At 35.3% G+C, this 15,701-nt stretch overlaps 1 protein-coding gene across 1 annotated transcript; it reads right to left on the reverse strand.

The window, feature by feature from the left end:
• Nucleotides 1-354: 354 nt before the first annotated feature.
• aurka (aurora kinase A) lies at nucleotides 355-15,028 on the reverse strand. The gene is given in 9 exon segments (NM_001003640.2): nucleotides 355-833; nucleotides 3,578-3,752; nucleotides 5,992-6,140; nucleotides 7,997-8,135; nucleotides 9,338-9,529; nucleotides 10,212-10,272; nucleotides 11,742-12,003; nucleotides 14,491-14,558; nucleotides 14,824-15,028. Coding segments are annotated over 8 exon segments (1,218 nt in total). The 5' UTR covers nucleotides 14,557-14,558; nucleotides 14,824-15,028; the 3' UTR covers nucleotides 355-659.
• Nucleotides 15,029-15,701: the final 673 nt, after the last annotated feature.

The raw sequence follows: 15,701 nt of genomic DNA on the forward strand, positions 1-15,701 counted from the left end.
TTTTCTATAACAAAATTGGCTTTACTAGTTTTTGGCCCATTAAAGTTATTTTGGTTTATAAGCTCCAGATTTGACTTCAGTACTGACTAATCTAATATGCATGCACAATTGTATTGTAGAGTTTCCTATTAAACATATGAACTGAAGATAGATTTGTGAAGGGTGTACACATAAATGCTGAGAACCAGTTCTTAAATTCCCCCGTGATTGGACTGTGGGGGAAACTGGAGGTCCGGAACATGCAAGCTCCAGTGGGACTCAAACCAGTGACCTTCTTGCTGGGAGAGGACAGTGCTAACCACTGACCCACCGTGTCACTTGATTGGAAGATGTTTTTAAAAGTAAATTGGAAAACTCTTAAAATGAATTTATTTCCAAACAGACAAAATACATTAAGTTTCTTATTCAAATTCTTAAAAGCCATTACAATAAAAGAAATGACATTTGTTTCAAGTAATGGATACAACTTTACAAATTGTCTTAATTACATATTTACAAATACTTGCAAACTGAAGCACATAAACAGCACAACATGTAAAAACAACAGACAAATCATAAAGTTATGTGAAAGCGTGGCAGCACAGACCATCAACACTTATTGCCATATTAGTCCAATAGTCACATGCGTGGAGAAGGTTTCAGTGTAATCCCAGCAGGCCTCAGTTGTTGGCGGTGGCGGTGTAAGTGGTTGGTTTCTTGGTGGAGTTTTCCACAACCCACGAGTGCTCCATTACTCCCTGGATGGGGAGTCTGTGCATTGGGTTGTGCTTGAGTAGTCGATTGATCAGGTCTCTGCTGCCATTGCTCACATGAGCTGGATAAGTAAACTCAACCTAAAAACAAACAAGAGATATGGTGACGATGTGCTTTGAGGATATAAAAATACCCGATTAAAATCAATGAATGAAAAGGAAAAAAAAAAAAAAAAAAAAAAGTAAAAGTTCAAAGTCTAAAAGGAAAAAAAATACATTTAAATAAAGATATTTCAACAGAAAATAGTCTAACAGGCAGCTTACATTAATTTCAGCCCAACAAAGAAAAAGAGGGTTCGCTTTTTGCAAATTAGTTTAAAACACAACAGCAGTTTGAGGACTGAAAATAAATTTGAAACGGCATTGTTGTGGATGTGAAAACATGGATTGTTTTGAAAGCATTATGTGTATGTGAAGCTTTAAAATTAAAGGAAAAACAGTTCAAATTTTAGTTCTGTTGTGCAGATATATCCTTAAGCACCGTCGGTCTAACACTCAGGGAAACTTAATTAAAAAAAAAAAAATAAATAAAATTTAATTCCTCTTCAAAAACCTTTTAGAGCAGGGGCCTGTTTCAGTAAGGAGGTTTAAACAACTCAGAGTTTAAACTTGAACTCAGAGTTTTTTATCTCTCGGTAAATCAACTCAGAGTTTTCGGTTTCAGAACAGCTGATCTGAGTTGGGTCAATCAACTTTGAGTAGACCAACTCAGAGTTAAGCGCGCACACCGTGACTATAAAAAGGCATTATCAATGGAGCGCAGACATTACCAGTGACTATGGCAACATCTTAAAGAAAGAGATCAGCATTTCTTTCTCCAGCTGAACTTGATCTGCTCATTCAAAGTTATAGCAAATATGAGTGTATATATTTAATAAGCAACCATCAGTGAAACAGAGACAGCGTGGGAAAACAGCTGCTCAAGTTAATGCGTAATTTTTAATTTTAAGTATTTAAACATTTAAGTATAATAAAATAAGTAATGTAATGCGTGACGTTTATACTTTTTTCTAAACTTTTATACACTTTTATCAGTTTTAATAGATTTAACAGCGCACTTGTTGTGTGTCTGCCTTTTTATTGATCAAGTGATAGAGGTTGATATAACATTAAGAAGGTAAGCAGTAATACAATTATTTTTAGACAGAATAATAATCCCATTAATCTCTAACAGTACATGTCGAAGGTTAATTATTTATGAAAAAAAAAGGACAAGCCTCGTGCGTGACAAAAATGTAGGCAATAGCTGTGTTTCCATCAAAATTACATAAATTTGTGCAACACTGGAATAAAATAAAGCAGCATTTTTATCCAAAGAGTCGAAGAGAACACAATCGTCACTTCCTGATTAACTTGCGCCAAATATCAACTGTAAAAACAGAATTTACTGCGGTAGAAGAAGCTGCGTCAATGATTTTTTATTTAATTAATGTACCTGAGCCTCAGAAGACAATTGACACACAATGAACACGTGGGGGCGTTTGAAGCCAGACGCGCAGATCTTGACACGCTCCAGACGCTCGGAGGTCATTAATAATATACACTAATACTGAAACAGTTCAGGCATTTTAAAATGACTAAAACAACATTTAAGATGTTCTGCAGTGTGCTCAGTCTGCTGGTTTGTCCTTTCACACACATTTTTATCCTCATCTCTAACAAACCATTTTTTTAATGTACATACTGTAATTTGTTAAGTGCACTTCGTAGTTTATGTGCATCTTATCAAATAAAAGTTTAACCTACTCAGTTATGCACATGTTATATTATGCGTATTTTCAAAAGTTATGTTTCCATCAATCTTTTTTATGCACATCTCCAAAATGAGCTCTAAAATAGGTGTGTGGAAATGTAAGACTAATGCGAGAAATACCGCTTCATCTTTAAAAAGGGGAGGAGACCGACAGAAACTCTGAGTTTAGAGAATAAACCTGCTCCGGACCAGGTTAGATTTACAGAGTAAGTTACCACGGTAACTGACTCGGAGTTAAAGTTAACTCTCTTTTAGAAACAGGCTTGACTTACCCCGATTTCTCGAGTTTAACAAACCTGCCATTTTGAAACGGAAAACCCAGAGTTTCTCTCATTTCAGGGTTAAACTACTCTGAGTTTTAACTTAACCTGCTTTCTGAAACAGGCCCCAGATGTGTCCAAACTCGGTTCTGGAGGGCCGTTGTCCTGGAGAGTTTAGCTCCAACCCTAATCAAAAGCTGCGTCCCAAATGATACATCATACACTCATGCACTCAACAGTATAGTATATGCATGTAGTGTCGTCCCAAATGGAACACTGATTTGGTTTCTACAAAGTGGAAATTTAAACTGTTTACCAGATGAGGTTTGACGGTTGCCATATTGGTGAAATAAATGAGCAAACTACCAAATTATACCTGTCATGGGTATAACCACATTCACCATCAGGAGGCGCTATAATCTCTCTTGTAGGAGAATCTTATCTTCACAATCCAAAATACAAGTTATCCAACATGAGCGCTGTATAGCTCCGCCCCTTCCGCTACCGAAGCAAAGCTGCAGCCGTTGAGTGTGTGAAGTGTCCAACAGTCCACACTTCTGTTTACTGGCTGAATAAGTGCAGCATCCGGGTAATTAAAGTGCACTTATTATTAGAGTTTTCAGTGTGAACGCACTAATTACACTATTTATGCTACAAAATGGCGTAGAATACAAGATTTAAAAAAATAAAAATAAAGTGTTTATCAACCTACATCTTAGATGAGCTGTGGGTGAGTTCATAAGTAGGACATTTTCTAATAACTCTACCTTCGATCAGTATAAAGTTACTGGGTCTCTGAATACATTACTTACTCTAGAAATCTTGCGGTACGTCTCTTCATGACTCTTTGTTTCAAAAGGTGGCCTGCCAACCAGAAACTCATAGCAGAGCACTCCAAGACTCCAGAGATCTACCTTCTCATCGTGTGTTTTACCTTCAATCATCTCTGGAGGAAGATAGTCCAGTGTGCCGCACAGCGTCGACCTCCTGTCAGACACAGATAAATACAGTGCAATCAGTGACATTAATTCAGGGAGAATGCATGTTAGTGTTGTTTTAGTTTTAAAGAGCACATTATAATGGGTGGAGGATGAGCAAATTAACTATCAGTTTTCATTTTTGAGTGATCTTTAATCAGCTTATCTGTCAACTACATTTGTTTTTAACATACAAATGACAGGCTTAATAGATGATAGTTCATCCAAAAATTTTAATTCTCAGTTTACTCACCCTTCAGTGATTCCAAACTTTAAGTTTCTTTCCTCTTGAACACTAAAATATATATATTTTAAAAAGCTAAAAAATGATAACCATTGACTTCCATATGGGAAAAACAAACACTATGCAAATCAATGGTTAAAGGTTTCTAAATATATATTTTCTTTTGTGTCGAACAGACGAAAGAAACTCAAATTTTAAATCAAGTGAAGGGTGGGAAAATTATGACAGAATTGTCATTATTAGGTGAATAGTGTTACTTTAAATTAACACCAATCTTCTACACTTTAGTGCACAGATTTAATCTTAACCTCATTTTAATGAAGACACTTGATGGATTGTAGCTAAAGTAAAAAAGGTTTTAAAATGTTAAATGAGGCAAAAGTTACGCGTGTAAGTTTACAAAAAAAATAACACAATGACTGCATTTTTCAGCTAGATTTAGTTTGTCTAAAGCAGTGGCGCCTGCAGGATTTTATTCCAAGGCACGCTCAAATCCAGCACCGCCCCGCCCCCTTCCGATGGCTGTTATTTCAGTGTTCATACATTAAATAACGAATACATCAAGTGAAATAAAAACGAATATTGTTTTAGAATTTAGCTAAATTCTTATCTTTTATCTTTGTATTTTTATCATTTTTAATATTTTATTGCCTTCATTATTAAAGCTATAGACAAATTACTGCTTGACATTTAAGAAAATATTTTGCGTAGCTACCCAGTATGTATTAAAGATCACAGAGAAAAAAAAACATGATACATAGCCCCATAAATGTCCATCATATATTAATGAATCATAAAAAATTGTGAAAATTGCTTTTCATTTTTATAAAGCATTTTATTATTTTTTATTTATTTATTTGAGTAAAAACAATACCGACATGACCCATATTTATTTTATTTGTTCATTAATTTGACTTGTTTATTGGTGCATAGCCTATATAAGCTATAATTTAACTCGTACAACATTATTAAATCACAAAACAAGCCATCTGGCTTGACTGAAGTGCAGTTATTTCTTCGTTCAGAGTTTGCATGGTTCGTGTTTCATGGATATAGAATGTTTTGTGGACATCGATGATGTTAAGCGTGTCTTTATTCGATGCACAGCAGAAAAAAAGTCTTTCAGCAGTGCATGTAACGTCAGCTGTTGGTTAAGTTCTCTACCGGATCAGAGCGAGTTTTTGTGCAACCAAATGCAGCGCTGCAGCGATTTGCCAAAAAGCAGGCAGCTGTAGTGTATGCTGTTTAATAATCGATTTAAATTATGTCACAAATAAATAAAAAGCGGCAATAATTCCAGCCCTCTCATGGTAGGTGCGCACAGCCGTACAGCTGCAGGCGCCACTGGTCTATACAGTTCCAGACCCATTGGAGACCGTTAGAGGGTGTCTTCAATCTCTGTGCATGTTCAGAGCAATCAAGATTTTTTTACACTTTTGATAATGTTTGTAAAATAGGCATCAAATTTCTAAGCAGTATGGTGATTTTTGATTAGAATTTAGTCTCTGATAAAATCCTAAAACTATTTAATGTGGATTGCTGTAGCAGAGTAATGCTTTACAACTCTGATGAATATCCTTGCCGCAATTGAATAAATAACTGATGCTCAGCAATACCCAAGAAAAATCAGCCACCAGATATAAAAACTAGGAATGAGGCTTTCAAAGTGTGCAGAGTTCGTCATGATAGCTTATAGACTATAATATTAGTGTTTAAAAACCAACCCGAAAATGGTCCCACAGGTTGAAAAGTGCATTAAGTGCACTGCAATCTATTATTCCTCCTACATAAAAAAAACAACTCTAAAACATGCATTCAGAAGACTCAGACTTTCCAAAGATATAGAGTTTGGCATGATTAGATTAGGATTTAATTGCAAAGCAGTGAAGTAAACAGTTAAGGGTTAATGAAACTAATACTCAGACATGCACAATGGCAAAACCGCACATGCACTCAGATTTGGGCAGAAATCTTTCATAAACTTATGGAAATAAAACAGACTCACCTGGAGGAGGGCGTGTGGACGGACCAGCCAAAATCTGCAATCTTCAGCTCTCCATTGGCTCCCAGCAGCAGGTTTTCAGGTTTAATATCTCTGTGGATCACAGCCTTCGAGTGGCAGTATCTCAGAGCATCCGCCAACTCCATTATATACTGCAGACACACAATATATACATTGCTATTATTACCACCGTTATTGAGATCTTATTGGCAATAGGGATGTGCAACATGACCATATATATTATATGGATGATGTCTATTTCATATTACTCTGTTTATTTTGTAAACGTTAGAATTCATTCATTCATTTACTTTTTCTTTATTAATTAGGGGTCACCACAGCAGAATGAATCGCCAACTTATATAGCATGTTTTACGCAGGGGATTCCCTTCCAGCTGCAACCCATCTCTGGGAAACATCCATACACTCATTCACTACAGACAATTTAGCCTACCCAATTAAAATGTTAGAATACTTATTCAATATTTAATCCATTAGATGAGCTAAATCTTTTTACTTGGCAATATTTTGAGCACATGCAGCTATTAGTTTTAAAAAGTATTTGATGGCATATTTATTTTATATTTTATATCTTCCTTTGAAAATCTAAATGTTAAAAAATGCATATGAATGAGCACATTTGAGTACATCCTTTAACTAAATTACTTTAAAAACAAGTAATTTTCCTGTGGTCAATATTCTGTGTATACACAATAATAACTAATTTATACCTTTATTAGGATATGAGATGACTTATTCATGATATTTGTTATATTGCTCATCGGCAATTTCTTTCAATAGTCCACCTGTAGTGTGAGCTCTATAGAAGTGTTTACAATGCTAAAATAGTCTTATTTTAAGAAATAAGGGGTAAGAAAAATAATCTTCTATCAAAATAAAAGCTCACCCCATTGGCAGATTATTTCACTTGTTTTAAAGCTGCAGTAGGTGATTGTCTTCAGACGCATGTGTTGTTGTGCTGGTTGAAAGTCTCTTCACAGTCTAATAGTAATGATTACAGTAAATGATCTAAATGTGTTTATATGTATTTTTATATTTTGGGTAAGGTATAAAACTAAAAAATGTTCATCTACTTAAATAGTGGGGCCGACATCTCCCATAATTCCGATAAGTAACTCAATCTGTCTGTCAGCAAATGCACATTTAAACTACAGCACAGCCGTTTGCACGCAGCTCTGCTTTCCACACTTTGTGCTGCGCGTTCACGAGAGACGGAGAGAGAGCATGTGCGAGCGATCGGTAAAAACCTGCTGAATCAACACTTTAAAAACCTGAATCAATATTGGAGTGACTTTTGCACGCTGGAGAAAGGATGAAAATGGCTGAAGGATTTCTTAGACAGGTAATGTTCTGTTTTAAAACTGTTTTAGCTTCACGCAAAGCTGATGTACCGTTAGATGTTGTTGTTACAAATGGGTTATATCTGCACAGAAGTGTTGTTCAGACACTAAAATCCTCCAATGAAAGATTGATAAGACTACTTTCAGTGTTATAAGGGACTTTTTACAGCATTGATAAAGTAGATTTTAATTAATTTAACAACAAATACAAGTAAATAGCGCTATTCCGCCTAGTCTCTCCCTATATTGTTTACCATGCATTTGTAAATATTCACTCTGAAATAGCATGTCAGTTTTAACACAAGCACTAGTCACTTTTAACACATGAGATAGGGCTCTTTTGCTGTGCTCGTGCTTCAGGAGGCATGGCTCTAGATGGCAGGGGAGGGACTGTGATTCAGAGATTTATGCTAAGCATTGTGGAAGATCATCTACTGCATCTTTAAGAAAAAAACTATTAACTCAATTCTCAAAATACAAAATATTTTGCTCGTCTAGAAAACACTTCTTGATTTAAGAATTTAGAAATCAGGACAAGAAATTTTAAGAAATGCATCTTTGCAGTGTAAAAATGTTGTTGTTTTTTTTAATGCAAGACTCTGCAGATACCCTGATCATCATCATCATCATCATCATCATCTCCTCACCGTGGCGCTTCTCTGGTCATCGAACGTCCCGCAGCGCTGCAGTTCTCCATACAGCTCTCCTTTAGGAGCAAACTCTAGGATGAGGTAAACACGGGCCGCGTCGTGGAAATAACCATACAAACGCAGGATATTGGGATGTCTGAAAGAGGAAGAGGAAACAGTCCATTCACTTCCTCACATACAAGTCTCACTTTCCTCATGCATGAAGACACTGAACGCTTTGACTAGGGCTGCACCATACTGGAAAACCAGATACTGCTAGATTAAGTTTTTCTGCACTATACAGATGAAGTCTGTATGAATTGATAGCCTTCCTGTTGACTTAATTCTTTTAAATTTTTTCCCCAATTTCTGTTTAAGGGAGATGATTTTTTTTTTCAGCACATTTCTAAAAACACATTAATGACATCTCTTATAACTGATTTATTTTATCTTTGCCGTGATGACAGCACATAATATTTGACTAGATATTCTTCAAGATACTAGTGTTCAGAAATAAATTAATATTAAAACAAAGTAAATAAGTCGGCGCCAATAGCCTAGTGGTTAGTGTGTGGACACATAGCACCGAGCTGCTCGCAGCGACCAGAGTTCCCGTCTCAAGGTCCTTTGCTGATCCTTCCCCCATCTCTGCTCCCCACACTTTCCTGTCTCTATATCTCCACTGTCCTATCAATGAAGGTGAAACTCCCCCAAAAAATATTATTAAAAAAGAACAAAACATTTATAAAAAAAATAAATAAAAAAACAAAGAAAATAATATAGCAGGGAGTTAAGCTGAATAATCTTGTTTTGGTTTAGAATAAGAATATTTACTTGCCCCACGGGCAGATTATTCAGCTTGTTTTAAAGAAAACATCACAATTTTAAACATCTCTAAAAAAAATTCACAAAATGTGTGTCAAAATAAGATTAGTCACCAAAAATCATTCAATTTGCTGAAACACAGAAAAAGTTGTGGCCTAATTAAGCCTTGAAATCACCCCAGAGTGGATGAAGACAGCCCAACAGCACACAAGGGTTAAAAAAAAAAAAAAAAGTCACCTAAAAATAATTAACTGAATGAGTTTCTCACAGAATTAAAGCAGACACACTCTAATCCAACACACTAGGGTGAAATGCTTTTACAAAATATCTTCAGGTATTAAATCTTGTGCCACTGGAGGATGAAAACATCTTGAAATAGATCTATTCTGCCCCTTTCACAAGATATAAAATGTGTCTCCAATGTCTTGCGTGCATTTCAGCAGAGCTCCCTTTAGCTTGGGATTGAGTAATGAGAATGTTTTGGTGAACTAACCCTTTAAAACACCCCTCTGCAAACAGCAGAAGTCCTCCTACCTGAGATGTGACTGTATCTCCACCTCTCTGCGCAGCTGATGCTCCACTCCTGCTTTCTCCAGCTGCTTCTTGAACAGAACTTTGAGCGCCAGAATAAACTTGGTCTGCTGTTCTCTGGCCAGATACACGCTGCCAAACTTCCCCTTGCCCAGAGCGCGGCCAATGTCGAAATTTTCCAAAGTCCAGGCTTTTCTGAAGACGAGACAAAAAGCAAACGACTGTCACAACTATTCCTCGAGCTTTATCAGATGAAGAACCATATATCAGGGTTTCTGCAGGTCTCATGTTAAGTTAAAGACCTTACAAAACAATTGTGATTGACACAGGGTGGCCTGGTTGGGTCAATGGAAAAGATTTTTACCAGTTAGAAAAAAAACAACAACAACAAGTACTTTTTCACCACATATTTGGAATAATGTGTCAAAATAAGTTAAATATAATTGTATGCACAGACTTTTTAAAGTTTTAAAAAAGTATATTCAACTAAATGTATTGATAACAGTTTGTCCAGGTCAGTGTATAAACACGTGAGGAACTTTTGATGCCATTTTAACTATGATATTTAGATTACACTAGTAAATAGAGGTAATCCATCAACATGGATTGTGTCAGCCCAATTATGGCCCCGTTTAAATTGATTTAAGAGCTACAGCACATTATTTCAGTGAATACAAGACTTTAAGGCCTGTATTTTTTTTGTTTTTATTAATTTAAGATTTTTTTTTTGTTGTTGTTACTGTGAAAACTCTAATCATTCAGTGGAGTGATATGAAGCTGTAATGCGCTCAAAACCTGCTGGAAATAGTTTAGCTGTGTGTCATAACTAAACACTTATTGATCATCAGCCAATCACAATCAAGCATTTATAGCTTACTTTAAACTCTTCGATGATCCACTGGTGTTGGAGGAGGTAGAAGTAGTACTGGAAGGAGTTTCTGTAAAAGAAACGGAGAAATAATGACATTCTCTGCGCTGTGATGAAGGAGTATAAGGGCTTTTACATTTTCAGTGCCACATGAAAAAAATGTATATATTTCACACTGCAAAATATGCTGCTCTTACTTAGAGTTTGTATTGTTTCTAGTCCTAATATCTAAAAATTCTTAAAATTAAGCAGCATTTTATAGACAAACCAAAAAAATTGTCTTATTTTAAGAAATAATTTGAAATAAAAAAGAAGAACTATTATATTATTTCTTACTTAAAATAAGCAAATCTATCTGACAAACAAAAGTCAAACAAAATCATTTAGTTTTATCTTTGAAAATCAAAAATAAAATGCATTTTATTAAATGACTAGAATTACCATATTTTAGCCATAACTTACAGAGGGAAAAAAATAGTTACTAGTTACATTAAAAAAACATGCCTTTCCAGTTTTTGCAACCCTTGGGGTGATTTTGTAATGTTAAAGACACAGCAGATTTATTTTAAGACTTAAACTTTGACATCTTTACGGCACTCATGTACAGTAAACAAATACAGGCCACAACTGAACACAAAGCATGGTCTCAGAGTGGCGTTCTTCAAAATTGAATAGATGAATAGACTTAAGCTTATTGGTATATGTGCGCCGGTGTGCAAGTTTTATGTATTTATAACCACCTGGGAGGATATTGGGGGTCATGAGTCACTGGCATTGTAATTTTGGGGGTCGTGGGCTGAAAAGTCTGAGAATCCCTGATATATGGCTATATTGAATATAATGCCATATATCAGCTTCTCTGGCTAAAGATCAAATTTTATAGATATTTTTTTTATATACTACTTTTCTTTAATACAAAAATGGTTTATAATAAAAAGACATGAACATCAATGAATACAAAATAAAAATCTAAAACTGTTTATGAAATGCTTTACCTTTGATCATAGTTCTACCATTTAAAATGTTTCCTTATAAAGTTTGACAAACTCAAGGTGTGTCCCAAATCACATACTTGTGCACCTTTCCATGCCATTTTATAGTATAAATAGTAATGATGAGTAGTGCATTCACACTGAATAATTATTTTTATTATTAAAAGAATCTGCATACTTTAAAAACCCAGATGACAAACATATTCAACTGATAAGTGTTAACTGTTGGAAGCATCATGGACTCAAAGTAGTGTAAAGGGGCAAAGCTATCGATGGGTTACTTTATTTTGGATTTGTGAAAGCAAAATTCTCCTATAATAGTGATTAAACTGCTGCATGATGGAGAATAGTTACTCACGCCAGCTACTATTTAGTCATTTACAGGGAAATGGTTTGAATTTCTGGTTAGTAAAAGAAACGTTACAAGTTCCAATAAGGACGACACTAAATTCATATACTGTGCTTTTGTGCGAGTAAGTGTGCAAGTATATCGTGCATAAGTGTATAGTGTGCATTTGTGAGCAGTGTGATCAGCCGATGTGCTTACGGTGAGGTTTATCCTGTTTGCTGGGTTCTGCAGTTTTGTTGGTCTCCGCTGACAGCGGTGGTTTTGGCTGTGGTTTGCTGTGCGCTGCTGGTTTGTGCTGTTCTGGACGAGTGTTCTGGTCTCCAGGACAAGAGGTTTTCCCAACAGGACGTTGGACCCGCTGTGGTCCCTGTGCAGCGCCGAGAACACGCGTGTGTGGGTTCGACACTGGCTTTTGCACGCTCTGGGTTACAGGAACTCTTTTGGGTCCAGCGGCAGAAACCTGCAGAAGATAAAAGCGGAACAGAGTCAATGATGCTCTTCAGGAGACCAGCGGAAATAATTAATGACTGTTATATTGATCAGCCTTTCCACTCTTTCAGAAACAGCACACTGCAAGGCTTTACTTGCCTACAGTTTTAGTCTGGTTTCTAGACCAAACATCTAAAAACTCTTAAATCAAGAAGCATTTTCTAGACAAGCACAAATTATAGTCTTGTTTCCAGAAATAAGGAGTCAAAATTGAGTTATTCCTAAAACAAGCTAAATAATCTGCCAATGGGGTAAGAAAAATAATCAGTTTGGCCTTTTCTTACTCTATTGTCAGATTATTTTGCTTGTTTTAAGGAAAAACTCACTTCATTTTAAATCATCATTTTTGAAAACAGGACTGTAATTTTTGCCTGCCAAGAAAATGCTTTTAGGATTAAGAATTTTTAGATATTTTGGACTAGAAACAAGACTAAAACAGATTCAAGGACCTTTTAATGCACCTTTATTTTCAAGGCAAGCCCCTTTGCAATTTACACCACAGCATATGTAGAGCCATGAAAATCTTGAACATGTCACTTACACAGTATATTTACATTAAATGTCAGAGTAACAGTGTCCTAACACAAGAAGCGGTGTGGTGACACACAATAAAAGCCATCCTTTCCATGTTAAAAGGAGTTTGTCGTAACCATCTGTGATGGCGATATACAAAATGTATAATATGCCATGTTGCCGTTTTCCTGCTTTTGCTTTCATGCTTTAATTTATATTTTGCACAGAGTATTGTTATATGAAGAGTTTGCTGTCTGTTCTTTGCTGTTTTGTGTTTGTAAAATCATAATAAATTAATAAATCAAAATGAGTAATAAGCATTGCTAAGCACTTAATGTAGACAACTTTAAATGCAATTTATTTAACGGTCATATTAAAGATATATCCAAATATTGCCGTTAGTAGGTAAACGATTACATTTTAAAATGCACCAGACAAAAGTTTGGATGAAGAAACTGCAGTTACATTAAATAACATTCTAATGTCTGTCTTCAGGAGATGATGACAAACTTATTGATTTTGTTTTTAAAAATATGAAATAAACAGAATATACATTAAAGAGTTAAACAAATATGTAATATTTATAAATGAGCAATTCCAGCGTTATGGATGTGACATTTGCAGTAAAAACCTTAAACATAAATTCGCAGAGAAGGTAAATGGTAACATTATATTGAAACATCTGTTTATATTTTACAGAACAACTAACCACAGAGATATGAGACCAGAAAAATATCAGTCTGTAAACATGTTTTGTACTTTAGATGGGGAAAATAAACATGCGTTACAGATGTGACCAAAAACAAGTATGTGAGTTTACAGTCTACAACATACTTTGTAATCCCTTGCTAACCAAAAGGATAATTAGAACAAAAATAATTGACTTCATTTTACTTGACATTTTTGCATTTATGAGGAAAAAGTGTCGTTATGGATGTGACTGATGTGAAATTGCCACTTGCGTCACTTTGGTAAATCAAATATAATGGTTTAAAAACATTGACAGAGACATTATTTATAAAGTACTGTAAAATACAAGCCTGCACAAAAATAAACGTAGACACTGTTTCATATTTTGGTGAAAACTTTTTTTTCATGGCAGGGTTGTCATTTGCATGGAATTGCTCAAAGATATTATTATTTATAAAAAATAAATTCCATGTAAATGTCAACCTTGCCATAAAAAAAAAAAAATATATATATATAAAAATTCACCAAAATATCAAAACCGTTTTTGCGTTTTTTGTGTAAGCAAGCACCTAACAGTGCTTTAAAAAAACAAAAACAAAAAGTCTGTTAATGTTTTCAGACTATTAAATTTGATTTACCAAAAATCGCACAAGTGCCAATTTCACATCAGTCACATGCAAAACGAAGCTTTTCCCTCATAAATGCAAAAAATAATAATAATCTATGGTTTTTGTTCTGTGGAGAGAAGTCTTATCATCTGATTAGCATTGTTTCTTTTGGGTTGTGCGGTTTAATTTACAGAATTTCTGCAAAGTATGTTGTAGGCTGTAAACTTGAGTACTTGTTTTGGTCACATACATAACATGTTTATTTTCAGCCTTTAAAATATAAAATGTTTAGAGACTGACGTTTTTCTACTCCTATAACTCTGTGGTTAGTTGTTCTGTAAAATATAAACAGATGTTTTAATATAATGTTAACAAATACTTTCACTGTGAATTTCTGTTGAGATTTTACTGCAAATGTCACATCCATAACGCTCAAATATAAAGACTTGTACACTTTCAACCAACACGATGAAAATATGATACGACAATTTATGATCACAAATGTTTTTGTTACTTTAATTTTAATAAATGAATCTGGTTTCAACCACAATATTTACTTATGATTCAACAACACAGATGAATGCAGAAGAACTATTTTAACAGTGAACGAACAGTCAGATACACATGAGAAAACAATCAGCTTTTACCTTCTCATTTTCAGGTCGATGAATCTTCAGATCTCTGCTTGATTTGCTTCTTGCACCAGAGTCCATATCTTGAGTTAACATATTTAACGTTACATAGATTAAACACAATAAGCAAATAACGAAATGCAAGATGACGTTAAGTAAATTTGACTAAAATCCTAGTAAAAGACATTAAGGTCATAGGGTGATAATGTTAGACGCCCACTGCATTATTAAGTTGTTGTTTCCATCTGAACAGGTGAGTATAGACTAAAACAAGCATCTTAGAGGAATTACTGAATGAATAATGAATCACATTGAGACGCGTTTCAGTGGTGAAGAGCGCTTCATTACCTCCGTCAGCCGTTTCCACACGACAAATCCTGCTCAAACCCACACAAACTCGACGATGTCTTGCTTTCAGTGCTATAAACGCTTTACCATCCGCTGGAGGAGCCGCGTGTGAGGTTTAATATCGAGAAAAAATATTAATAACTATACTTCCTTTTCTACAGATGGCGACGCGATCCTGCCCTGCAACTGCGACCTGTTTAATTTCAAATGTCCCACTTTTAAAATACCTTTAAATATACTGGGGTTTCTGATTGGTCGGATGGCAGTAAACCGCGATCCTATTGGTTGTTGGGGATGTGTCTGTGTGACGCTAGGAAACGGAAGTGACGCAGGGAAACGTCTGCTTTTGGGTGTAGTTTTTTGCAGCTGAGCAGCAGGTGGCGCACAGATCAAACACAGAGCTTCTAGAATGAAACACTGTAACAGTCCAGAGATGACAGAAGCCGCGCGTTTGATCATCGCGTCATCAGAGGAAACACACTTATTCTACAGCTGATTTCTTTTCTTTTCCTCATTTCTCCGTCAACATTTATCAGAGATGCCCACAGTTGGCCCATGGTGACCCAGCAGCTCATCAGAGAAGAGAGGGAGAATTTTGGGGAGGGTTGGGGTTAATACCTTTAAAACACATTGTTATTTCTAATTTAACGTGTAACTCTCATTTGTCTGTTTTATTTTAAGCTACAAAAAGCGAATTTGTTTCCCAGTACTGGGTTGCAGCTGGAAGGGAATACGCTACCTAAAACATATGCTGGGCGACCCCAGATTAATAAAGGGACTAAGCTGAAAAGAAAATGAATGAATGAATGAAGACTAACCTTGATTAAATGTTTCAATTATATGTTGCAAATTATTAATATTTTTTTAATATTTATAAT

This window comes from Danio rerio, chromosome 6, assembly GCF_049306965.1.
Source record: "Danio rerio strain Tuebingen ecotype United States chromosome 6, GRCz12tu, whole genome shotgun sequence".
Lineage (NCBI taxonomy): Eukaryota > Metazoa > Chordata > Actinopteri > Cypriniformes > Danionidae > Danio > Danio rerio.